Source organism: Mustela lutreola, chromosome 1 (genome assembly GCF_030435805.1).
Source record: "Mustela lutreola isolate mMusLut2 chromosome 1, mMusLut2.pri, whole genome shotgun sequence".
Lineage (NCBI taxonomy): Eukaryota > Metazoa > Chordata > Mammalia > Carnivora > Mustelidae > Mustela > Mustela lutreola.
In genome coordinates, this window is record NC_081290.1 from 258,772,445 (window position 1) to 258,800,420 (window position 27,976).

Here is a 27,976-nt window from a genome sequence, read left to right on the forward strand (position 1 = left end):
TAAGAAATCTTCATGGTTTATTGTTTTTGAGTATAACAAGATAAATTACCACAGTTACAGTTACAGAGTCTGCTTCATCTGACATGTATTTTAAAATTTTCCATTGAGAAGTATAGATCCAATGTCCCCTAAACCTTAAAGAATATTGAAATTAGAAATATCTTCCCTTATATCAGAAGTTCTTTATGTGAAAGTTCACAGATGTTTTTCAAGTAGGTCTGAGAACTCCATGAAATAGTAAGAAAGAAAAAAAAAAGCTTTGTTTTGTACGTGCATTTTGTAAGCTTCTGGCTTTTCAAGTGGTTCTCAGAGATAGTACATGAACCAAAACAGTTTGAGAACTCCTTTACAAAGTCTGCTGATGTTTTAAATGTTGTCCATTCAGATATAAGTAATTTCACATCATTTTAAGATTTGGGGGGAACATCTGGCCAGCTCGGTTGGTAGAGCATATGACTCTTACTCTCAGGGTTGAGAGTTCAAGCCCCACACTGAGTGTAGAGCTTACTTAAAATCTTTTTACTTAAAACCTTTTCTTTTTTTAAACTTGCATTTTAAACTAAAATATATAAATAATCACAAAAGATGTTTTTGAGACTATTAAATGCCTAGTTTACACTATCACATTTATTTCATTTGTGCAATTTTGAGAAGTGTTTCTTGCCTCTGAAAAGCAGAAAGGACGATTCAACTATAACTTGATTTCATTTGGCTCCTGAACATCTGACTGAAATGAAGTTCTATAAAGCAGACCCTCTCTCCCTACTGTACTGTCGTAATTTCAGTTTGTGGTCTAGCATGAGAGGGGAGGATGGCTTCACCTCACTTTCCCATAACACTGCTCTTGCAGTGGGACTCCATTAGAACGGAGTCTTTGTGGGCAGAGCCCTGGCCCACGTAAATGAAAAACGAGGGTCTCTGCCCTCCAGGCACTTGCTACCTAGTTGGGGAGACAAAACATGTGTTCAATATATATGCAACTTTTTCCAACAGGCCTCTCTATAGACTGGAAAGACTAGACAATATAAACAAGATCTCATTAAAATATAAAGTCTCTATGGCTAATGCTGCCTTTGACTATGACATGTCTTCTTATTCATTTATAAATATCTTATAGCTGATTTATCTGTGTTGGTAATTCTTCAAAATCAGTATGTGAAAAATTCAGTTACTTTGAAAAATAAACTTTAGGATTAAATTTCTAAATGAACCACACAGATTTCTTTTATAGAAGGGGACTTTCCTAAATTTGAGTCTTTGGCAATCTAAATAATTGACCTTCCTATCACAGCCTTTGGTTTGCAAGTAGATGAAGAAAGTCTTCTTTCCTATAAGAGAGAAAAAGAGAAATATATGTCTACATGTACATACATATACTTATTTATACACACACACACACACACACACATGAAGTTCAATAGAAGTTGCTATCTTAAAAATATTTATCAGAATAGGTACATTAAAACTTGATAAGGTTTGTAAAATTTATAGAGGCATTCCCTTCAAGGCCTGATGTGAGTTATGAAATCTAATTTTGTTTTCATAGCTCTGTGATAAAATTTTATCAATGTTATAAAAAGGGGTCTTTACTAAGACTGACCGGAAATCTGAACTATCTGGCCAGGCAATAAAAACACATTCCTTAGCTGCAAAGTGTCAGACAAGCAAGGTGTAACTGAAATTGATCGATAAGTCTTCCTTTTATAGTTGAGTGCATTCACTTTACCTCATAGGATAATAGTTTTTTTTTTTTTAATGGTTTTTCCATTAATATCAGACTTCAGTGTTAGTAAGAAACAAGAAAGACATAAAAAGGAGAGAGACATGCCATCAAGAAAGAATGTTGTGATCTTTAATGGTAGAGCACTTGAGCTCAGAGGAAGTGCTTGTGTGGGGTGAGGGGTGGGACTTTTGTTTCAGACTGTTATGGCTTGAATTGTGTCCCCTCCCCTCCCCCAACCCACAAATTCATATATCAAAGTCCTAGCCTTCAGTATCTCAGAATGTGTTCTTGTTTGGAAATAGGGTCTTTGCAGATGTAATTAGTTAAGATGAGGTCATACTGGAGTAGGGTGGTCCCAATCCAATATGGCTGGCATCTTTATAAAAGAAGGAGATTTGGACATAGGCACACAGGTGTCATGTCATGCAAAGATGAAGGCAGAGATTGGGGTGATGATTCTATAAGCCAAGGAACAACAAAGATTGGAAACTACTCGAAGCTAGAGCAGAGGCATGGAACTGACCATTCTGTTAGAATGTGGGAACAAAACCTAGAGAGGGAACAAAACCTGCTGCCAACTTGATGTTGGCCTTCTAGCTTCTAGAACTGTGAGACAAGAAATTTCTGTTCTATAAGGCACCCAGTTTGTGGTACCTTATTACAGCAGCCCTAGCAACTAATACATGGGGGGAATACAGCTACTGGGGTAAAGAAGACCCCAGATGTCTTGCTCTGTCCTGAAAAGTAGGTGAAGGTCATTCCCACGCATATGGCAATGCCCCTCCTATTGTGGGTTGGGCTTCCAAGTGTAGCTGACTCTGCATAACTTAGTTGTCTTCACGGAAATCTTCCAAACAGGCAGTGACCAAACCATTACTCCTTGAAGCTATTCAGTAATCTCACTTTCAGAGTCAGTAGCCTAATATGAGTAACCTGAAATGCCTACAGGTTTTGAGGTTCAAACCCCAGCTCTGCCTGGTGGCTTTTTTTAAATTTATTTTTTATTATTTTTTAAATTTTAACTCCAATATACTTAACATACATTGTTATATTAGTTTTGAGTGTACAAAATAGAGATTCAACAATTCCATATATTACCCAATGCTTATCACAATGAGTGCACTCCTTAATTTCCATCACCTATTTCATCCATCCCCCCACCATCTTTGGGCAAGATATTTCACCTTCCTCATTTGTAAAATGCCCAAAAGTAGAAGTAGAAAAAATATCTACTTCCAAGGGTGGTCATATGTATGGAATGAAACAGATGACAACAGTGTAAAAGTCCAATATGGTACCTGACATGTGTAGACATTCTACCAGCATGAGTGCCCTACCGCTTCAACATTTATGATCTCATTGTTCTGTATACCAAATACAAAACAACCTGCCCAATAGTGCAAGAGGCAGGACTCAATTCAGGCCTCTGACAGCACATACAAAGATCCTTCCCTGGAAAGAATCACCTCCAGCCCTTGGCCACCACTAAGCTGTGCCTCAGCCTCCCTCTGTTGCTCTGGTGAAATCTGGACAGGGCTTCTGAGGGTGAAGATCCTCAGGTCCTAGTGAATACCTATAACAAGGCCTTACCAAGCAGATGGACAGGCTTCCTGGGGTCAGCTGGAATTCTGGCTGTCACAATTCTTGTTGCTCAATTGTATCTCACAGCTGAATCAGAATCAGACTTTTAAAGTTGGGTGGAACTTTAAAGATTCAAGAGTCTACTTTCCTTATTTTATAGAAGGGATAGCAGTAGTTCGATGGGCCCTTGGCCAGTTAGCATGGAACTGACTGGTCTTACAAACCACAATCTAATATTCCTTCTATTCTATTATGCGCCCAGTAATTACAATGTTAGCCCGGGAAAGGAGGAACCAGAATAGAGCCAAAGCTATGCAAAATATTCTCAGAATAAACTTTACCATTGTAGAGTAATGTGGCTTTAGTGGAATCAAGGTCCTTCCTAGCTTTATGATGTTTAGACCAAGGCAAGGTGAAAGTGAATTTCAAAATGGTGCAGCAACTGCCATTTAGTAAAGGGATGGGAGTACATCAGTCCTTTTTAGTACGTACTCTGGAGGTGAAGGTTGTTCATCTCAGTCCCCAGCACTTAGTAGCCCCTGAAGGAGCCCATGGCAGTTTCTGAGTAGGCAGAGGAGGTGAGGAGCAGTGACCTTTGTTTGGAAATCTCCTAAATTGGCTGACTCCCATTTACTTGCTGTTTCTGTCAGTCTGGGTCACTTCTATGTCACTAAGTAAATATGCTGGAAATTATTACTATTTCAGACAAATGTTTAACTATTCTCAGATTATCTATGACACCACAGGCCAAAGTCACAGCAATCTAACCTGGGAGTGAGTTTACTTTACTTCATGATTTATGGAATGAGAATTCTAGGCGCTCTGTGGGACTAATTTAATACGAAACATTCAGATGTCTGTCTTATAATGCTATTCATCTTTCCTTAGCCTGCCCACACCAGGGGGCATGTGGTTCAGAGAGCAGGCTCTCCCTTCTCAGCCACAAATCATCACACTTGTGAAAGGGGGTGACATATCGTCCCTTGCAAGCAGGCTGCCTGCAGCAGAGGTGGCTGAGCAGTTAAGGGTTCATCTGGGCACTGATGGGAGAACCCTCCATCAGACCTCAAGAGCATTTTGAAAGTTACAGTTGGAAAAGAAGGGATCATGATCAACCTTGTCCTGGTTTTCCTTGTGATGAAGGAAATTTAGTCAGGCTATATTGTCTTAAGACTTGTTTTATAAGAGGTTTATGTGGTATTTTACGGATTGATGTGATAATGTGTGTCTTAGCTCAGGTTGCTACAATGAAGTACCACAGGCTTATAAACAACAGAAATTTATGGAACCGGGGTGTCTAAGATCAGAATGCCAGCATGGTTATGTTCTGGTGAGAATCCTCTTCTGGGTTGCAAACTACTGACTTCTCATTGTATCCTCATAAGGCAGAGAGCAGAGCAGATGAAGGAAACTCTCTAGTGGCTTATAAGGGCGCAAATTCCATTCATGAGGGCTCCATCCTCGTGACATCATTTGCTCCTAATCACACTGCGGCACAGGGTTTCAACATATAAACCCTGTGGGAACACCTTGTTCAAAACAGTGCATGTGAAGAGAAGAAAATTCTACAAAAAGTCTAACTCTGATTCAATGTGTATATTTAAAAGCAGATTTTTAATCAATCAATTACCCTAAATCTTACATTCACTTAACAAATATTCATTAAGGCCTGCTATAGAGTAAGGAATATCCACACCTGGAAATACAGGTGTGAACAAGCCTGGCCTACCTTCAAAGAGCTTAGAGACGAGTGGGAGAAAAAAAAAGACATCAACAGTGAAAAGTGGCAAGCAAAGAGGGCAGAGGGAGCACATGGAAGTTTCTAACAGACATGAGTGTGAGGAGTGGTCAAGAACAATTTCCGAAGGAGAAGAAAGGTGCAAAGGTGTGGAAATGAGAGAGAACACACGATTTGGGGGGGGGGGGGTACTGAGGGATTGTCTAGGATGAAGGGGGTGTAGATCTCTGTGAGCAAAGGGTGAGAAAACAGAGACCACAGGGCTCGTGGACATGATAGTCCAAAGGGTGTTGGGTTTGTTCTTTACTTTGATGACAAAGGTGGGGGTAGGGCACTGCTGAAAGATTTTAAGCAAGAACAACATGGTATGATTTTCATTCTCAAAAAGTGATCTTGGCTACGACTTGGATAAAAAAAATTGGAGAGGAAGAAGGCTGGGGTTGTACATTGGCTGGTTAAAAAAAATCAGGATCAGCCGTGTGGGCAATGCTGTGGCAGCAGTAAGATAGTGTAAGTAAACAACTTCAAAAGACTCAAAAATCCCACAGATGAATCCCTTTTATTCTTCCTAACAACAGTTGGAAATTGGTGCAATGAAAATTCCCCTTTGTCGTTGAGTCATTTCCTGAGCGAGGACCTGGAGTGCAGGACACTCCTGATGCTTTTACATGCAGCCACTACCCTGTGCCTCACTGCTGGTGAGGACTCCTCCCCGAGAAGCCTCTTAAGTACCCAGCTCCAAATCCATATCTAGTTGTGGCCCAATCAACTTTTGCATGGGAACTGGGCATTATCTAACAGATAATACTACTCTGTGGGTGTCCTGGATCATAACAAGGATTTACGACTCAAACCCAGCAGACCACTGTCAAGCCCACTGAGCAGAACTCACATTTCAGCCTTGAGAATGTTTTTGGCCAGGTTCACCTTGCAGAGTGGAGGGAGGGGGAGAAAGGGTAATAAAAAATCAAAATCCACAATGGAATTCAGCCTATCAAAATGACTGCATGAAATAAGAGTCAAGAAAAGGTCTGATAAAGGGTTGGCATTCGGAATTGATTTGGGAAAATCATGTGGATGCCAGAGTGCCTTGAGTTTTAGATGCCAGAACATCCCTGCAAGATCTGCTTCCCCAGAAGGAGTTGGTTGTATTAAGGAGTATAACTTGTGAGTCCGTCTGGTATCCTTCCTGATATCATAACCAAAGGCACAGATTCCAACCTCAAATTTGTCTTGCCTATATAGCAAAGATCTCCCCATCAAGGCCAATTTTGAGGATGTACCCAAGGGCAAGCCTCTCAGTGACTAAAGAGAAATAGTGACTGCCTAGATCATTCCATTGTTAATCCCTCCATGGTGAAGAGAGAAAAGGACCATAGCAATGGCAGAACAATGGTCTATACCAAAAATGTCCTAGACCCCCAAAAGGCAGCCCTGTCGACAGCTTCCTGAGGAAACCAACCCACACCGTCACTTCAATAGGCAAGCTGTGCTTTGTATCATGTGATCTCTGATACCCTAATCTAAAGGAATGAGTAAATGGCTGACCTCTGGCCATTCAGTCTTCCATTAAAAGACACAAAGAAAGTAATTCAGATGGTAGAGTGGCCCTGGAGCCAAAAGAAATATAAAGAGAAGGCAGGAAACAGAAGCCACGAATGAGCAGAGCAGACAAGTAAGCATCTTAGTGTAGAGCAGAAGCCTGTGGAGAAGTAGAAAGTTCACAGCAGAAGCAAGAAGCACCAAGAAACAACCAAGTTGCCAAGTTAAGAGCAGGAATAGTAGACTGCTGGGTGGCCGTGTGGACAAAGACTGGCCTTGCATCTCGAACAGAGACCACCATGAAGCTTGTCTGCTGGGCTTCCCTTGTTGTACAAGGGTCTCTGGTCTGAGAGACCACCAAGGAGCCAACACCGATGCAATTGCATGAAGGTTTACTTAACAAGCTTAAGCTTGGGCCCAAGTATACCTGACACAGTGGAGTAGAAACTCGGACCCCGAACCAGATTACAGTTAGAGTTTTTAAAGGCAGAGTAGGGGTGGACTCGGCAGTGGGTGAGGCCAAGGGATTGGGGATGATGTAAGTCTCTAAGGAATTTTGGAAGCAAGGTCTCTAGGACCTTGAGGGGCTAGCTATTGTTGGAAGAAAGGTTATTTATTACCAGTAATAAAAATCTTCTCGTGAGACCCTTTAGATGTATATCAGTGGGTCATATGCTTGGGAATTATTTCTGACACTATCTTGGAGGTTTAGAGATAAAGTTTCCTAAAGGAATTATTAAAGTAGACTTACAGGATCCTGGTTGGACCTGTCGGGGTAGGGGGTCGGTCCGGCTAGGATTGTTCTTAGCAAAACCTCAAGGTGAGGGCAGTTGAGTCTCCAGCGGAGAGCCACTCTGTCTGTTTCAAGGGCTTGTCAGTAGGTAAGGAATTTTAATGATTTTCTTCTGCCTCTGTTTCCCACATCACCCTGTGCATTCTTACTTCCTTCTTAATCCTCTCAAAAAATCTCCATCACTAAAGCTAAACCGAGTATGTTCTGTAACTAGTAACCTGAGAAAGCTTAATTTAATGCACAATACTTAATCCAGTTTTCATGTTAGTTCCCTTTAATGGTTTCTCACTGCACTTAAAATAGAAAACTCTAACTCCTTAGCATGATCGATAAGGCCCTCCACAATTTCATGCCCACCCCTCCCACCTAACCTTATGGGTCTTAATCCAACGTTCTAAGCCAAGTATCCAAGTAATCACACAACTTTGCATGCCCAGCACCCAGAACAGAATAGAACAGAGAGTGCCTGGAGATAGATAGACAGATATATGAATTAGTTCTTCAAAGAACTATTTTTCTTTGTATTTTCTGTCTTCTACGGTATCTGTCTCCCAGCCTATATGGATTTCATTTAGGGAGCAAGAGAACTGTTTTGAAAATTAATTTTTCTAAGAGCACTTGTCATTGAACTGAAATAATATCCTGTGGAATTTCACACTCTTAGATGAGTCTGCCAGGGATGTGGGTGGCTCAGGCTTCCATGTTAACTAGATTTAGAGCAAGCATAAAGAGGTTCTGCCTCCCCTTCCCCAGCAAGCAGCTCCCTCAGTTAGGAAAGGGTCCCTTCGGCAAATAAACTCCCATCCTTGTTCTAAAGCACTCTCTTTTTGTACATATAAAAATGTACAAGAAAATTCCAAGAAGCTTGCTTTTCTTCCCCACCTTCAAAATTACTCTGCTCCTCGATACATATCGAGACATTATTCCTGTGACCTTTAAAATAGCAAGATGTTATCAGCATTGAAGCCAGCTTAATTAACATGGGAAGCTCCACTACCTCAGACTCGCTTGCTTTGCCTCCAATGTCTGGGTCCTGGTTACAGTGTCTGGGTGGTTGGTCCTGACCCAGGAACATTTCCATTATTTCTTCAGCAAATAGTGATAAGAAAATGTGAGGACGTTGGGACTCAAGCCATCACACATGCAGCAAGTGCTTCCTTGCCTTCATACTCCAGTATTCTTGAAACTGGTCCTTGTATGGGCCTATTCAGCTAGAGCGGCCTCACCCTGGTTGAACAGCCATTTTGTTGTTTATACATAAAAACTTAAACTGACCTTGCCCACCCCTCCCCACCCCCCACCCCCCGCCTGGGGAACTTACTTAAAAGCAAGTCCGGGAAACCAGTCCCAGGTAACAAAGCCCAAATACATGGGTGGGTCAGGTCAGGTGGAGATAACAGCCCGAATGCAGGGATGGGTCAGGGCAGGTGGGGGTATCAAATCGGTGGGAGCGCATACTGTCTCCCTAGCTACCAAGGAGTATGGGCCCCGCCCCTTGGGTGCCCTTTGGGCGCCAATTCTGACCAAGGTGATAGGCTAATTCAAATATCTACGATAGGGTAAATTGTAATTCAATTGGTCACTTATGTGTGACCTAGCAGGACTGTGTAGCTTTCTCTGTGTTACAATCTCATTGGTCACCTGTGCATGGCCAGGCCCAACCACATGGCCTTTGCTCTTAAAAGCTAGTCTGTAAAGAAGGGAGGGGTCGCCTCTTTGCAAGAGACGGCCCTGGCCAGTCAGTTTGATTCTCGATGCTCGGCTCGAAATAAAGCTTTACTTGACCTTCACTTTTTATCAGTCTCGCTCCTTTAACCATGGACCCAACAGTCCTCAGCACATGCCCAGCTGATGGTCACAACATTCCTGGCCGAGCTCCTCAAAGTGTGGTCAGCTAACTGCTCGCCATCCCTGGGGCTTATCAAATGCAGACTGCCTGACCCACCTCAGGCACACAGAATAAGAACCTCTGTGATCAGCCTGGGGCTGTGTTTTATCAAGCACCCCAGTGAAACTTGGAGAATCATACTAAGGAAGCAGCCCTGCTGCTCCACAAATTGCTCCAGGAAGGATTGTTTTCAAAATAAAAGTGGGAATTTAAAGGCCCTTAGAAGAGAAAAGCTTGGAAGACTGAGAAGACCCACAGGCAAGGAGAGAGAAGAAAGGAAGGAAGAGGGCAAAGTGGTAGAAATGAAAAGAGTGATGTAATCTGAACTCAGACTTTGGGAGTGCCAACCCTAGAAGCTCTGGAAGATTCCCTCCTCTCTTCCATTCCGGTCCAACCAAGTCTGCTGGGTTACTTATGGAGAGTATGCCTTTGAGAAATTTCCTCTAAAATACAGCTGCTGGTGGTGGCACTTAGAGTCTGACTGCCCAGCTGCCTCAGTTGGTCTGACAGAGGTGACACCTTGAGAATCCACACCTGGCCAAACTCCCAGTATTCTTCCCCAGGTTCAAAACTTCTAGGACTGAAAAGCCAGGACCTAATGGATCTAGTGGTTGACTGAACCTTGTATCTACCCTTAAACCAGGACAGGAATTCAAGCAGACAAGGAGAGATAGCATATCCAATTCAGAATCCCCATTGTACTTGCCATATAAATACAATTTCTTGTCTTCTTTCTTTCTCCCTCCCCCGACCCAGTCACACCATGGGCGTAAGCATTTCCTCTCCCCTCATATATTCCTATTTGCACATATGGTACAGGGTGACAGCCTACTGATAGTAGTTTCATATTACAGACTCACAGGATGGGGAAAATACTGTAGCTGACAGCAGGAACCCACCATACAACCTTGTTACACAGTCTGACCATTTACTTTCATCAGCACTTACCTGAGTGGTGGTCTTTATTGATCTTCTTTGCAGCTGCTTATGGCCAAGCAGCCCTGATTTATGCCATTTATGCCATTTATGCAGAATTTTAGTTTACTGCATTGAGAACAAACAAAACTGCTGCTCTTTCTGCTTACCTAGCCTTAGGAGGCTTTGAGATGTGTTCAGAAGCAAGAGGGAATTGGAGCCATTGGTTTAATAAAAACAACTGAGGATCACCAATGGGTCCAAATTCCATTCAACTGAGGACATTTGCATCTGATTTGTGATGACCTAGAATAACACAGATCTCTGGGTTTTGATTGCTCTCTTCCAAATGATGCCAGAAAAAGCAAAAACAGAAACAACCGCTGCCTTGGTGAATCACAAATCTCAATGACACTCAGCACACCTGGGCTATTGTTAAAGATAAGCTCATAAACACAGCAATAGCCACTAGCCGCAATTTCTAAGTGATTCTCTTGTAAAGAGAACAAATTTATTTTTCCCTTTTTATTGTTTTATTTATTTTTTTTTTTTTTTGCTTTGCTTCTTTAATCCACACACACAAAAAATTAGTTATTGTGAACAATCAAGAAAGAAATGGAAATTCAGGGTTATTGCTCTAATAAGACTACCTTTGCATTTTGAATCATTACTAATGTGTCCTGTTTTGCAGAACTGACATAAGTACCCAGATAAATGTTTCTTATTTATCAAACACTCTCAGTAAATCTCACAATGTCTGTCAAACTTTTGGGCATGTTACTTTTAGTCAGCTGGCTTAGAAACATGCAGCTTCACCCCGTAATCAGGCAACAAAAGCTAAAGATGGGGCAGAAACATTTAGAAAAGTCCTCCTGAGGATAATCACAGATCCTGGCACTCTGTTGATTAATATCTGGCTCACCTTAAGGGTGTTCGTGAACCAGTAGGAAATAAATTTCTGGAGAAGGCCATGGACTATTGTTTGTGTACTTAATAATAAATGGTTTCCAGTTGATAGGAAAATATTGAAATGTGACATATATATGAAACTGATTCAAATTAGATAAAAATGTCCCCAAAGGAAATTGCTGGGTTTATTAAAAGCCTAGGGAGGCTAAACAGAATTGCAATGGTCTTACCCTATTGTCCTTGCTGAGGTGGAGAAAGCACTCCCCAGTCCACCTTGTAACCAAGCAAGGAGGAAGGTCAATAATAAGGAAAGAGCAGGGCTGTCCTTGGTCTAAGTTAAAAGCGGCTATGAACTGCCGAGATACCCTGTGCAAGTTGTCGTCCACAAAGCAAGGGTCGCTGCCTTGCTGGTAAAATGTGATGTGTTGATGACTGTTATATTACATCTAAAATCCCATTTACTAGTAATAGAAAAGTTCAGTTAAGAGTTTTGCCTTATGTCTCCTGGTGCTTGATAGAGCGTTGTGTGATATTGCCAATTTTCGCTTCAGGCGTATTCACATGCAAGAGTGAAGACTTCACAAGAATTTGCACATTTGATCCAGGGTGAAATTATGCCATTTTCATAGCAAATCAACTTTTCTTTGGCAGCAAAATGATAGGTACTTTTTCACCCAGAGAAATGTCTTTGTTTTCAAGGAATTTGAGAAAATTAAAAAAGAAAGAAAGAAAGAAAGAAAGAAAGAAAGAAAGAAAGAAAGAAAGAAAGAAAAAAAACGAAGTTCTTTGTCTATGGAGATTGTGATGCAGGTGTTCTCAGCAGAGGCCCAGCAGGTAAGAATCCTGTTGTCCTGCTTTCTGACCTGGAGCACTTCCTTAACCTTTCTTATTTTGACTTTTTTCTTAAAAAAAAAAAAAAAAAAGAAAGAAAGAAAGAAAGAAAAAGAAAAATGGGGGTCATATGCAATCTTTCTCTCCTGTGTGTCACAGGCCGTTCTGGGATGCCTTCCCATCTCTAACGTTGTACAACAGTGTCTGCAAAAAGGCAAACTGCTGTGGATGTAACATGTGAAATTTCACCTCAATGTGCTCTCCTTTTAGTGGTGTTGGAAGCAGCAGGAATTTACTCGTGCAGCCCTACTGATTTGCAGACTGGGAGTAAATACTAGGCCTTTTGCAGCGATTACCAAGAGCCCCCCTTAGTAGACATGATCTACTGCATCCCATGAAAGTGGTGGATTGAGGAGTGAGTCAGCTGAGCCATTCTGTACACACCTAGCCAGGTTGCAATTTATATTCAGACAGAGCTGTGAGTGCCTTTCAGAGGAAGAGAGAGAACAGTTCTCTGGAAATTTTCGACCAGGATCAGAAACCAAACTCTGCTTTGTCACTGCTATTTAAAACACCACCACCACCACCACCAACAGATTCTTTCTCCATTGCAGGGAGAAATTAACAGACAGGTTCTGGGGGGAGGTGGGTAGGGAGAGGGTGGGGGGCTTATGGACGTTGGGGAGGGTATGTGCTATGGTAAGTGCTGTGAAGTGTGTAAACCTGATGATTCACAGACCTGTACCCATGGGTTTAATAATACCTTATATGTTAATTTTAAAAAATTTAAAAAACAACAACAGATGGGTTTTTCTCTTCTTTTCCTATAGTGTTCCTTTCTAAGATTGCTAAGGAGTTCCCTTGACTCCTTACGTGACTTTTCTTTTTAACAGTGCATAGATCCTTTCTCTAAATTCTGTGTTGAGGACACAGTCTATGACTCTTGCTTGCTGAGTTTAGTCTGGAATTACCCAGCTTTGCTTTTGGAAACATGTTCTGTAGAGTCCTGCATTGCTACTACAGGCCAAATGGAAGGGAAATTGGAGGAGGAAAGATTGATTCTTGAGGTATTTCATTTTTATTCAGTAAATAAAGGATTTTAACATGAAGGTTTAGAAAATATGGTGGCCAAACTAGGAAAATGTCAGTTTAGGTCAAATTTAGTGTTAGGTGGTCAAACAGTCTATTTTATTATTGAATTACACACACACACACACACACACACACACACACTACTTACCTCCACTAAATTACATATATAAATACATACAATGTATTTATAACAAGCAAATATAAATTATACATGTTTGTGTGTGTGTGTATGTGTGTGTAAATATATATATACAAAATATTACTTGCCTCTGCTACATTATTTTTTAATAATAATAGTAGTTTCCTGGTTTTATCTGGAAGAAAATAGATCTAAGATAGTTATTTTATTGACATTATTTTATCTAGTTTTATTGCCTCTCCAAGAACATATTTGAGGCATCAAATGCCATTCTGTATAAAATGTGGAGGGTAATAACTTTTTTTAAAAGATGCTATACGAAGTTAGAAAGGATGAATAATTGTCATACCATAGCAAGCATGTGACTGTATACACATAGTTTACCCCAGCAAAATACAGCACGAAATGCGATGGCTCTCATAGATATTAACTGTGTAGATATACCGGGAGTTGCAGCTTGTGAGGTTGTGACATCGCGATGTTTGTGGCTTCAGGGCCCTGCTGCCTTCGAATTCTGGCATAATTTGCCCTGACCTCCATCAGTTGCTTTAACTCTGTTAAAAAGATTATTTTGAGAGACATGTCATGTATTTATAGAAAGTAATTAAAAGTCCAACATGATGAAAACTCAAAGATCCCTCAGAAATCCTTGACTCCCACCCCTGGACTCTCTCATTACACACTTGACTTGCTTATCACATCAGATACGTGTTAACATTCTTTGGATTTCTACAGAATGGCATTTCTGGAGAGGGCTTCCTTCCAGGCTTTGTACAAAGCCTGAATTGGAGGCTAACCTGGAAGTGGTCTAGAAGTTGAACCCAGTGAAAAGACGGTAAACACAGTAGTGTGAACAGTGTTCTAATTCGATGACGAATGGCGTAAAGCATTCGTTGGGAGTTTCTGTGAAAGAAATCATTCTAACAGTATCTGATTTGTTTTGCCAAAACAAATCCATTTTTCAAAAACCCAGTGTGATCCTTTGATGACTGACTTTCACATGCTAAATGTTTTTACACTATAGTATATAAAATAAGTTATAGAGTGGTTAGTATTGAAACTCCCAGGCCAGGCTGCCTTATTTTCTACCACATAGTTAAGCCAGTAGGTCACAGCAAAATTTTGAGTGGAATGATTAATTTGTAAATAAACACATAAATACATGTGTGTGTAAGTGTGTGCTAGTAGCCTTTCTCTCGTCTTTCTTTAAAACATCCTGAATATTTAGATTTCTACTTAATAATTATTTCTAACTTAATTATTCCAGGAGAAACAGTAAATGGCAACTCATATAGTGAAATAAATTTCTTTTTTTTTTCCTCCTTTTTTAAAAAAGATTTTATTTACTTGACAGAGAGAGAGTAGGCAGAGAGGCAGGCAGAGAGAGAGGAGGAAGCAGGCTCCCCACCAAGCAGAGAGCCCGATGTGGGGCTCGATCCCAGGACCCCAGGCTCATGACCTGAGCCAAAGGCAGAGGCTTTAACCAACTGAGCCACCCAGGCGCCCTATGAAGCAAATTTCTAAAGAATAGCTTAAACTTTTCTATCAGTCAGATTTCCTAGAATACATATCACCCATGGAAAAGAACTTAAGACAACTAAGGAAAACCGCTAACTTTTTCACCAGGAAGGTAACACGGGAACCTACTTTCTGAGGAAAAGAATCGACTTTCACATCATAGTAATCCATGTGGTCACAGAACTGAAGATGTAAAAATAAACGTTTGTCTACACAGCCTTGTCCTTTGACCACAAAGCTAACGTGGAAGAAAATGGTAGGGAAAGTAACATTGGCATTTCTTGTTTTCTCTCTCTCCTTCAGTTTTTCTTGGTAACAAGCTTGCTTCTGGCAAGGGAGCCTACATTTCTCTCTGTGTTTTGGATATCCTTTTGGCCAGTTGTCTGAGGCATAGTTAGCTTTATTTATCAGAAAGGCCCAAAGAACACAATGAGGCCAGGAGGGAAGGGGCCAGGCAACAGAAGACCATCCCAAGAGTATAAAAAATTAAGCATAAACAATGAAGAAAATGGGAAAGTTCTTCCTACTGCACCACTTGTTTGTTTACTATTCAATTGTACTGCAATATTTCAAGTGTGTTCATATTCCTAATTAGACTGAAAACTCTTTTGGGGAAGGAACCTTGGCTTATATTTCTTTTATAAGACTACATAGTTTGGGAACACAGAGGACTGTCAACTAATACTTGCTAATGATAAGAACCCCCAAATCGGTGTGTTCCTCTATGTATAATGAGGGTCACCAAGAGCTGGGGAGGTGGGTAATGGTGAGTGGTGAGGACAACAGCCTAGAAAGAATACAAAGATTAGAGCCTCTTCCTTTATGTAGGATGGCACTGGAAGAATAGTTGTGGCATCCCTGACAGCAGGGCTAGACATCCCAGTAAGTCCTTGTCTTCCTACATTTCAGTCTTTATTCCTATACTTTTGTTCTGCGCTAAATGTAAAGATATGACTGCAGCTGTCTTAAAGGTTTCTGTACCTTACATATAACACAGTAATAACAATTTTATGGTGACTTTTAAGAAGAAATAATCTAGTATTTGTTCTTTTAGGGATCCCAGGTGATTCACTTCCTAATCTTTTGATTTCTTTTAAAGTGATACCATGTTCTTCAGAATTCCTAAAAATTACGTATTCATTAATGTATACCTACCCCCAGAAAGGGGCTTTAAATACCTCAGGCAAACAGGATAAAGGACAAAAGTTGGTTTAATAACAAATATATGTTCCTTTGCATTTCTATTACTTCTAAAATGAGCATATACATTATTATTATTAAAAAAAGAAATCTGCAGGGACAGCTGGGTGGCTCGGTCTGTTAAGCATCTGACTTTGGCTAAAGTCATGATTTCAGAGTCCTGGAATCAAGCCCCCCTTTGGGATCCCTGCTCAGCTTAGACTCTGCTTGTCCCTCTCTGTCTGCTCCTCCTCCCCCTGCTCATGCACAAATAAATAAATAAATAAATAAATAAAAATCTTTTAAAAATATCTGCAAACTGTATAGTTGCAATTAATAAACCATTAAGTTTTAAATAACTTGAAAGTAGGAAGTCAACGGAGCCTCCTTTCCTCAGGGTTTATGCTAAGGGAACACATTCAAATGGGGCCATTTAGAATTTCTGAAAATAAGCCCGTTAGATAAGGCTCAAGGCTAACAGAACTTTGAATTCTTGAGTGCAAACAATGTCAACAGTGAGTTTCCAGCACAAAAGTATATAAATTTAACTTTAGTAACATCAAGTAGAAAAGTGTGGAAGAAGGTAATTATTAAAAAGCATCACAATGAGATATAAAATTCAGAAAGCAAGCTCTTTAAAGAGAAGACGATTTTAATTCTTCAAAAACTCAGTGGAGAAGAGACTGTCTCCCATACCTTTTTGGGTTATAAAGCCATGTCCTGTGGAAACGCAGATGACCATGTCTCGCTCTATGTCGTCCCATGAGTGAATTGGTTCTCCATCAGGTGTGTACAGTCTTGTGGCTGGGCGGACCATTTTAAGACGAGAAGAGCAGTCACTCAACAGCTGAAACACAAAGGGACTGACGTTTTGGAATGTGAAATGTCACAACAATAATTAAGACTTAAAGAATCAACTCCTTTAAGGGAAATATTATCCCAGGTTGAATATTTATTTTACTTGTAATTTTTAGAAAGAGGTATAGAAGGAACTGGAAGAAGAGCATATGAAATTTCCCCAAAGTGCTTTAAAAATGAAGAATTTCGGGCGCCTGGGTGGCTCGGTGGGTTTGGCCGCTGCCTTCGGCTCGGGTCATGGTCTCGGGTTCCTGGGATCGAGTCCCGCATCGGGCTCTCTGCTCAGCAGGGAGCCTGCTTCCTCCTCTCTCTATCTGCCTGCCTCTCTGAACTACTTGTGATCTCTCTCTGTCAAATAAATAAATAAAATCTTTAAAAAAAAATGAAGAATTTCAGTGCTCTTTGTGGATTTTTCCTTGTAGTTCTATTTCCATGTGGAAGAAGGCATCTTGCTATTTAAAAAATGTCTAAATATGAAAGAGAATTGAGAATCTAGAGAAAATCTTGAGACTCGAGAATCTAGAGTTGTCAGAATAGCAGAAAGTAATTTTTTTTGGTTTGTTTGTTCCAAAAAGCAAGGAACCTGAAGGACAAAAGCACTGACCCAGAGATGGGGTGGCCTAGGCCTCTGGCTTCTGCATGACCTCAGACTAGTCAGGCAACTTCTCTATAAGAAGAGTCCCTTCAACTATAAAATCGAAGTTTTGATCTAAGACCTCTTTGATTCTATGATTAGCAAGTCTTTTTTTCCCCCTTTTTAATTTGGAAAATTTAAAAACTATCTATAAGAGCCTTACTCAGTTTTTCTCAGTTTTCCTTGAAATATTCATATATATAGAGAGAGAGATACAAAGTGTTGTTAGGTCCCCCAATAATGGGTCCGTGATTAAAGGAGTGAGACTGATATAAAGTGAAGGTCAAGCAAAGCTTTATTCCGTGCCAAGCATCAAGAATCAGACGGAACAGTTTGGGACCACACCTCTTACTAGAGACAGCGACCTTTCTCTGTTTCACAGACTAGCTTTTAAGGACAAAGGCCATGTGGTTAGGCCTGGCCACGCACAGGTGGCCAATGAGATGGTAACACACTGGAAACTCCACAGTTATTTTAGGTCACACATAAGTGACCAATTGAATTACAATTTACCCTATAGTAGACATTTGACCTAGCCTATCATCTTGGTTAGAATTGGTGCCCAAAGGGTGCCCAAAGGGCCGGGCCCATACTTCTTGGTAACTAGGGAGACAGTATGCAACCCCCCACTGATCGGTTGTCTCCACCTGGCCTGACCCACCCTTGTATTTGGGCTGTTACCTGGGGCTGGTTATGGGACTTGTTTTTAAGTAAGTTCCCTGGGGGAAGGGGAGCAGGGACAGTTTAAGGGTTAAACAACAGGGTTATTGTTTAACCTTGATGGAAGCCTCTGGCTAAATAGGTCCTTACAGTGTCAACAGTACTAGAAAGATAAGTCAATATGTTGTCAGACCCCTAAAGGCAGTTCCATGAACGTGTGAATAAGACTTTCAGAACCAATAATAAAAGCCAGGAGGAGGAAAATTAGAGATTTCTACACACTTGCCTGTATGACTTTTTCCTCCCATATATGCCAAACGCCTGTTCCTCCAAAATGCAGGAACCCCTTCCACAGGAACCACAAAGATAGATCTACTTAAAGGCCAGGGGGCCTTTAAGTAGATCTTTCTGCAGGGGGCAGAACTGGGCACATAATGACACCTTGCATATGGAAAATGAATCAGTAATGTGAAGCAAGACAAGACAGCAATGAGACAATGTAATCAGAGAGTGCAGATTCCACCCACTCCTCTGGGCAAGGGATGAGTGAACTGAATTGAGTAGAATTGAAATTACCCAAGAATACATTCCCTTTTGCAGATCGTCAGAGAACAGTGGGAGAGTGGTCTCAGATGCAGCCCTAGCCATCCTGCTAGGTAACGGCCGGTCAGCAGCGGTCTGACTCCATACTGTGCATGTGAACCAGCGAGGGGTCTGAAGATCCAGTAGAGGATCCTGACAGCTCCCCAGTCAAAATTTAGGGCAAATAAAGAGAACTGATCTATCCTGTCTGTTTTCTGTCAGAAAACCTCTCCTTGTATAAGGAGGTATAAATAAAAAATCAACAGCAGCAACAATATGAGGCTTGTGAAAGTATTCTACAACATAAAAAGCTGTATGTTTTACACTGTATTCAAGGTGAAGAGTCAGTAAAATATTTACAGTAGAAATACATTTTAGAGAATATCTGTATTGGGTTTTCCCGAAATCCAATAAAATATGATTTCTGTAAACACAGACACGCGCATGCGCACAATGAGATGACAGCAGTTTAAAGGAAAGAAGCATCACTGAGGCATGGGCAGACATGATGATATTGATGATGATGATGGTAATAATAACAGCAGTTAACATTTATTGACACATTTCTTTTTTTTTTAAGATTTTTAAAATTTTTTATTTATTTGACAGGAAGAGATTACAAGTAGGCAGAGAGGCAGGCAGAGAGAGAGAGAGGAGGAAGCAGGCTCCCTGCTGAGCACAGAGCCTGATGCGGAGCTCTATCCCAGGACCCTGGGATCATGACCCGAGCAGAAGGCAGAAGCTTTAACCCACTGAGCCACCCAGGAGCCCCTATTGACACATTTCTATGGGACAGAAACTTTTCTGAAAGTTTCCAAGGACAATCTGATCTCATTCTCTGGAAAGACTTATCATCTCCATTTTATTGATGATGAAATTGGAGAACAGAGATTAAATTTCTTAACCCAGGTCACACAGCTAGTAAGAGAAGGAACAGGGTTTCCAACTGGGATGAAGAGAGACCTAAATGAAAAGAGGAGAGAAGGTAAGGAAATAAAAGACTCAATAGTAGAATTAAAATCTCTCTTAAAAGCAGAAAACGAGCAGACTGAATATTGTAGAAAATCAAATCAGTATTAGGGAGGACTAAGTGGAGAAAATCTCAAAGGATATAAAAAAGCATAAGACATAAATTTTATGAGAGAAAGGTTAAACATCTGGAATGTCAAGACATCAGATATTAAACCTATACATTATTGGTGTTACTGGAGAGGAATGCAGAATAAATTAAACTTGAGCAACTATCAAAAAAAATTGAAGGAAATTTTTCTGTCCCAACAAAGACCCATATCTTCAGATCAAATGGGTTAACTTAGGACAAGGCAAAGTTAATAAAAAAATGACTGACACTTAAATATAATTGAGTTGAAAAGTCTGAATTTCAGACATGGGGGGAAAATTCAGTTATATTTAGACCTTTTTTCTGCAAAAATGAATGCCAAAGAAAATGGAATAAAATACGAAGTTTTTAGGAGGATAGTTTTTAATGTAAGAATTCTGTATCCAGCTGAATTTTTACTTTTTGTTTCAGGCAACAAAAGATATCCTCATGTATACAAAAGCTCACAAAACATATCACCTATATACATTTCATATTATTAAGGAATGAATGAAGTTCCTTTACTATGGGAAAGTCATAATATGAAATGACTAATAGTAAGCAGTGAGACCACTAGAACATGAGCTATAACTGCTATAAAAAAGTGGTCAGAAAATAAATGAATTAACAATTTTAAAGTCTTCACAGAGAAAAAAATGAAGTAAAAATGGAAAATATCAAAGTGACATGGGCAAGGAAGAGAAAACCAAAACATTCCAACTTTCTAGTTATCTATGAGGTCAAAAGATGCTGTTTTTTTGGTTTTTCTTTGTTAAGAACATTTATTTTTATGATTCTAACCAATGTAATAAAACCTAAAATCAGAATAAGAGAAATAGTTCATCTGTAGGAATAAACAAGATCATGTGATTTTATTCTTAGAAAATTTATGTGAATCAAGTTAGTTATTAATAATGAGAGAAAAATGCTTAATAAAATGGCCAAGCATAAAATAAATGATAAAACATTGATAGTTTTTTTGTTCACAAAAATAGGCGTTTAGAAAATAGAGCTGAAAATCCATTCTAACAATAAAACAAATTAGGAATGACAACTTATTTAAAATGTGTGATGCAGGGCTCCTGGGTGGCTCAGTTGGTTAAGGCTCTGACTCTTGATTTCAGCTCGGGTCATGATCTCAGGATCCTGAGATTAAGCCCCACGTGGAACTACCCCACTCAGCGTGGAGTCTGCTTGAGATTTTCTCTCTCTCCCTCTCCCTCTGCCCCTGTCCTACTCACCCCCATGCACTCCCTCTCTCTTTCTCTCCCTCTAAAATAAAAAAATAAATCTTTTTAAAAAAATTACAAAAGTTTACAGACGGACAAAAAAAGGCATATATATGTATATATACGTATATATAGATACACAAACACATAACAAACAATGCCACAGAATTTAGTGTGGCTGCAAGGATTGAATATCATGAAAGGTGTTGATTTTTAGGAAATTAATAGCCTAATACAATTACAGTCAAAACACCTGCAGGATGATTTTTAGGTGTTGAAATGTAATTCCAAAATTCATCTATAAGCATCAACATTGTAAGGATATTTAAGTAAAACCTGAAAACAAAGTACAATAGGCAATTTCTATCAGATAGCAAAAACATAAAGCTATAATAATTCAAGAAGTATTAGATACATTAGATTGTTTAAGAGCAGAAGCTAATTAAGAATTTAGCATATTATGATGTTTGTAGTCCAATTAAGCTGGGATTAGTCAGTAAGTAGGGCTGAGATAATAATTTTAAGCCAACAAATAAAGCAGAGAAGTAGCTTCAGTCAAATTTTACACTAGAAGAGAGTTTCACACGGTTTAAAAAGTAAACGAAAAAGGTAAAATTATAAAAAATCTGAAGAAAATCTAATGACTCTTCATATGACCTCAGGATAGTAAGACTATCAGAACACTTAAAAACAAAGAACAAACTTTTAAAATATATTAACTTCTATGCATTAAAAAACCCATAGACAAAATTGCAGATTTGTTACAATAAACTTAATAAAATTACCCATAATAGGCTTATTGCTTTAAAAAAAAGAAAATTCGTATCAGTGTGAAAACTATGTCCAATAGAAAAAAGCAAAGGATTTAACAGGAACATAACAGGAACAGGAAAATTGTTAAATAACAAATTTATTTAACAGATAACTAATAAATGATAAATCAGGTCAAGTCAAATCAAATCGAAATCACTTATAAAAGCAATTAAAGACATGTAAACTAATGCATGGATATAATATTCCCTCCTGTCAAACCTGCAAATACATTTTTCTAAATGACTACATTTAAGATTGTTAATACCTCATGTATACAACAGGTAGGCAGAAACTCTCATTCACTATTGGCAACAGCTATCAAAGTGTTTACATAATTTGACCTAACAATCCTTCTAAGAATTTATTTGGGGAAATAATCAGAAAATTAAATATATATATATGAATAATTATATTATATATTAGATTATATATTAGGTTATATATCAGATAATTTTTTTAAAAGATTTTACTTATTTATTTGACAGACAGAGATCACAAGTAGGCAGAGAGGCAGGCAGAGAGAGAGGGGGAAGCAGGCTCCCCGCTAAGCAGAGAGCCCGATGCGGGGCTCCGATCCCAGGACCCTGAGATCATGACCTGAGCCGAAGGCAGAGGCTTAACCCACTGAGCCACCCAGGTGCCCCATATCATATAATTTTATATATATCCTTTGGAACATGCTTTATGACAGCAAAACATTAGAAAGAACCAAAATGGAAACAATAGAAAACTGAATGAATAAATAATAATGTGTCCATTTGATAGAAGATTACCATGCCATTAAAAATAATTCTTTTGTTAGAGAATGTTAAATTTATGGGGGAAAAGTTGCAATAGTTTGTGAGGTGAAAAATGCAGGTTGCAAAATTATATATACCATGTGATCCGTTATGATCACAATGGCAAAAAAATTTATAACTATATAGCAACCTCAGAAATACAGCCACTAAAATTATAACTGGTGATTTGTGGGTGACAGAATTTTCATTTCCCTCTTGGTGCATTTTCTTTTTCTAATTTTAATTCAGTGATTACATGTTTTTATATAATTTGAACACAAAACAAATGTTATTCATAATCAAAAAATTCATAGCGATGACAATTGAGTCTCATGGTTTTTCTTTTGATTCCTCTAAATTTTCCATAACAATAGTCACACCTTTCATAGACTGGCTTAGTCTGCTCAAGCTGCCAAAATAAGTATCATGGACTGGGCAGCCTAAACAACAAAAATTCATTTCTAGCAGTTCTGGAAGCTGGGAAATCCAAGAATAAGGTGGTGGCTGGTTCAATTTCTGGTTCTTTTTTGTGCCTTCACATGGGGAGGAGAGGGCTCTCATTTCCACTTCTTACAAAGGCCACAAATCCTATCAGGTTAGGACTCCACACTTATTTAATGTCATTTAACCTTAAATCCTCCTAAAAGCCATATCTCTAAGTACAGTCACACTGGGGGTTCGGCTTCAGCATAAAAATTTGGGAATGGGGGGGCACAATTCAGTCCATGGCCGTTCGTTCACCTTTATGTTTTAAGGCAACCAACAAGTTAACAACTGGGTCTCTATCTGGGGTGGGAGCAATGGGGAACTGTCCTAAAATATGTATGGACAAGTCTCTGGGAAAAACTCCCGCAGCTTGAAAAGATCCTACATAAAGGTAATTCTTAAGTTTTTCCCAACTCTACCACTAAAATGTCACTATTTTATTTATTAAGATTGTATGTGCTACTTATAATTAGAAAATGAATGTTATTTAATTAAAAAACATTTACTAAATGCAAAATATGAATTAAATATATGGCTATTTCACTTGATTTTCACAAAGATCTATTTACATGAGACAAAGTTAATGAGTTCACAAAATTCTTTTAAAAATAAATCTGAAATAAGGCATTTTCAGTACAGAAAGGCTGAACAATATCTAGTCAGTTTATGATCTTCAATGACGTTCTTAATTCCTAGTTTTTCACATGTACCTAAACTTACCAGGTATCATCTCTACAGTGGGTCATCTAAATGTATGTTTATAATTTTGCAATAACAAAAGCTCATGATAAGGAGCATCTGTGCATAGTTCTCACTCACAATCTATTTTGGGGATTTAGTTTTCAGAGACTGGTCTCCTCAGAATAGACCACATGGGCATCATAGGACTACTGCAGACTCCCTGCCGGCCTGAAGTACTTGCCTCAACAAATCACAAGGACCCGTTTCCCATGCTTTCAGGTTCTGCTTATGCATGGAGAGCTGTGTGCAACTGAGAGAGAAAACACTGGTTTTGAGATTCTGTAGAATCAAAGAGATGTTGCAGGGATGGTAGAAGACAAACGCTTCAGGACCGTAGAAGAGGGGTTGGGCAACCATAAATCAGAGAAAGATGCCGGCCCTGAGGAACGAGCCACTAACCCTGGAGAGGGAGCCGCCTTAGTGCACTGATGACGGATGAGCCCGCGCCTGTTGGAGAGGAGAGTTGCTCTAGCAATGTTCAAAGAGTGGGTAGGAAGAATGTGGTTAAATCATCCAGAATAGCCACCGCAGTGAAAGAAGCAGAGAGAAAGTCTGCATTAGAGGGGATTCAAATACCATCTGGGGGTTTTAATACAGAAAGTCGAGTGAAGCACATTGAAATGTGTTCTGTTCCTCGTCTTGCTGTAAAAAATACCAACCATTGAAATGGAGTTTCTTTGGAGCTGGTGGTGTTAGCCAGACTCCCCAGTGAAATCTGAGTCCAACTCTCCTTGTTGTCTATTTGTTCCACACACATGCCCTCTCCAGATGTATTCTTTATAGCCGGATAGCTTGGATGGAAACATTTCTAACTGATCACAAAGGATCTCATGCAAGTCTCCAAATACAAAAACAGATAGCGTGGGAAAGAAAAGGATAGATATAGAAAGAACTTTTTTTTTTTTTAAATAAAGCAAAGAAACAAACAATACACAGAAGCTTTCTAGACATTTCCTAAGTATCTTTCTACATACTGAGACCACATCAAGCTCCATAACACATTGCTTGTCCTCTGCCATTACCTTACTCAGAGAAAGCTAGTGGCTCAAACACTTTTTAATCTGGGATAGTGTAGTGGACTGAACTGTATCCTCCCCAAAACTCACAGGCTGAAGCCCTAACCCCCTGATGTGCTTGTATTTGGAGAAAGATCCTTTAAGGAGGTAATCGAGATTAAATGAGGTCATAAGCGTTGGGCACTAATATGACAGGACTGCGACCTTATTAGAAGAGGATGAGGCACTAGAGATCTCCCTCTCCACATATGCCAGGAGGAAAGGCTAGGTGAGGACACAAAGTGTGTGGCCGGAGAGTCCTTTTCAGAAACCAACCTTGCTGGCACCTCAATCTTGGAATTCCAGCCTCTAGGACTGTGAGAAGTAAATTTCTGTTGTTTAAGCCACGCAACCTATGATATTTTGTTACAGCAGCCCAAGTAAACTCATATAGATAGCCTGCAGGGTCCCTCATACGCTTCTAAACTATCTCTCCAGAAGTATGTCTCTCTCCCTGTTTCTGGGTCCAAGCACTATCCATGTCATATGATTTATGAATCCTAACAACCATACCTTTGTGTTCAGTGCCCTCATCCTTATTAATGCTTTTTCTGAAGCATTAAGATATTGAGTCTTACCCATTTCTCAAGTTTCATCAGAGGTTCTGATTGATTCCTCTGTGGAGCCTTTCTCCTTCACCCCAGGTGGGCAGTGTTCCCCTTGTCTGAACTCCTACTGAACTTCCTGCCTGCACTGCTAATTTGACCTTGATCACGTGCTGCTAGTACTTCTCTGAGAGGAATGTCAGATTCCTTAGCTCACACATTTTTCTTACAATCTGAATTCATCATTACAAGATATAGACACAGAGAAAAATATACCAGAAAGAAACACCACCTTTATTAGCTCACCAGCAATCAGACCATCTGATAAATACTCGCAAAAAATAAAATGTTTTGTCTTTTGTTCTAAGTGTATGCACATGCTTTATGTTATGCTTCTTTCACTTAGTCTGGAACATCGACAATTGTCATTATTCTTTTCAAAGTTGATTTTAATTGAGTCATAATGCTCTATCCTGTGTACTATAAATTACCAAATCCTCAGTGATGCCTGTTTAAATTATTTCTAATATATCTGTGTTATAAATAACTTGTGAAAAATATTCTTACCAAATATTTCTTTGTATAAACTCATTAAAAATCCCCGGGACAAAGTTCTAGAACTCTTCTGAGGTGCACCTCCTACTCGATTTGCCCTTATGAGCTTCCATGAACTCCTCCAGACCAGTCAAATGCCCTGTCTTGTCCTTCCCTCCAACCAACATCTGACTTTTATATGACTTCCTCTTGACCCAGAACAATTATATGAAAACATTTCACAATATTTAAAAAAGCCAATTATTGGAGATATCACCACAAGACTTTTAAAAAGTCTACCAAAATCCATTCATTAGTTGCCTGAAGTTTTTGTGTGAAGACTAAGGCAAAATGTCAAATTTTAGGACTATATCCTTATTTATTTATTTGAGAAAGAGAAAGAGAAAGAGAGAAAAGAGGGGGTACAAATGGAGGGAGGAGCAGAAGGAGAGCGACAAGCAGACATGAAACTCCATCTCACGACCCCGAGATCATGACCTGAGCAGAAATCAAGAGTCAGAGGCTTAACTGTCTGAATGACCCAGGCACTCCAACTACATCCTTGATATTACAAAAATTAATGAACTGCTACTCGTCATTTCCTTAGTCAGTGTTTTAACTTTGGAAAAGGGGAAACTTTGTCACAGTTCCAGGACTCTGGGCAGTAAGAACATGATTAGGTTTTCTCTAAGAATACTGTTGTTTTCCCTACAGAAAACATATCTAGTGAATAGTTCCTGATGGGGAAATAAATCACGCTTTCACGAATCGGGTTTTAAACACAACAGGAAAACTATTTACTTTTTTAAAGTTTAGATTTTTCCTCTTTGGCTACAGTGGTTTTAATGATCACTGGTCCTCCTTAGCCAGGTGTCGTATTCTGATTTACACGCATGTCAGACAGCATTAAGCTCATTTAATCATTATATCCACCCTGTCAGGAGAGTCTTACTCCCATTTTACAGATGAGAAAATGAGGTTTAGAGAGGAAAAATAATTTGCTGAACCTGACAGTCTAGAAATGCTGAGCTGGGATTTGAATCCAAGTGCAAGAAGCAATCTCCATTCACACCAAATTTACCTCTGAAATAGTTTTGCCCCAGGCGTAAGTGCCATCGTCAGGTCTGCCTCCATTTAGATAAATCCACACGCGTTTTGCATTCGGTTGCTGATACAGGCTGCTCTGTCCAAGTGCAATACGTGTAGTTTCAACTGGAGAGTTTGTCTTGGCTTGTGGTACTTGAACTGCAGAAAGGTGCGCCTGATAAGAAAAGCCCAGCGAATACCAGGGTTAGAGAACTGCCCGGCTAGTGTGTGTATGACGAATGTGATGAAAACAGAAACACTTATGATTGCAAATAATATTTTAAAAAATTTAGGAAGTGTATTACCCTCTCCTGTCATGGACTCTTCTGTGAATTCCTCTTGCTTATTATTATCACTCTGGTGGGACACGAACCCACATAAACAATAAGTACCTTATTGTTACTTTAAGGGTTATTATTATTATCACCACAGGAAGGTGATAATAATAATAACCCTTGGAGTAACAATAAGATACTTATTTTGGCGAAACACTTAACTTTCATTTATAATTTGGAGAATGAATGGAGATGTGTTTTTGGATTTCTGTGTGGTGTTTCTCCTACTGAGCGATTTTTCTGCATCTAACAAATGAGTTTTTGATTAAAATCACAACATCATTTTCTTTAACCAAGAAATGCTTAAGGGAATGTGCATGACTGTTGAGTCTTCACTCTCTGTCTTTTAAAATACAGCAGCCAGCCTTATACTTTGCCAGATCCCTGCCAGGCAGCTTTTCATCCTACTTCAAGCATGTCCTAGTTCAATGCTTTGCATTCATTCCCTGGTCAGTGATTTATCCTTCTCAGCTTGGCAAGAAGTCATATTTCTAGTAATGTCAATTTCTTTTTTTCTAGTAACCTTGACGTGGGCACACACCTAAGATTTAGATTGAACACATTCCACGATTTGAGAAACTCTATTAAATAAGAACATATCATTTTGATGAAAAACTTCACAAAGCAAAAAGTTTTCCCAGGTCTCTATCCCCAGTCCTCTCTCAACAGCTGACCTTTCTCTTCTCGACTTT

The 27,976-nt window shown here is 39.5% G+C and overlaps 1 protein-coding gene across 4 annotated transcripts in view; it reads right to left on the minus strand.

Annotated features, from left to right (window-relative positions):
- Positions 1 to 27,976, minus strand: part of DCDC1 (doublecortin domain containing 1) — a 439,498-nt gene continuing 411,522 nt past the window's right edge. For all 4 annotated transcript variants that reach the window (XM_059138743.1, XM_059138722.1, XM_059138732.1 and 1 more), the window contains 4 exons: positions 26,945 to 27,124; positions 16,545 to 16,695; positions 13,596 to 13,705; positions 1 to 1,328 (listed from right to left, as the gene is read on the minus strand). In XM_059138743.1, coding sequence (XP_058994726.1) covers positions 1,266 to 1,328; positions 13,596 to 13,705; positions 16,545 to 16,695; positions 26,945 to 27,124 — 504 coding nt within the window. In that variant the 3' untranslated portion in view covers positions 1 to 1,265. The remainder of the gene's footprint in view (positions 1,329 to 13,595; positions 13,706 to 16,544; positions 16,696 to 26,944; positions 27,125 to 27,976) is intronic.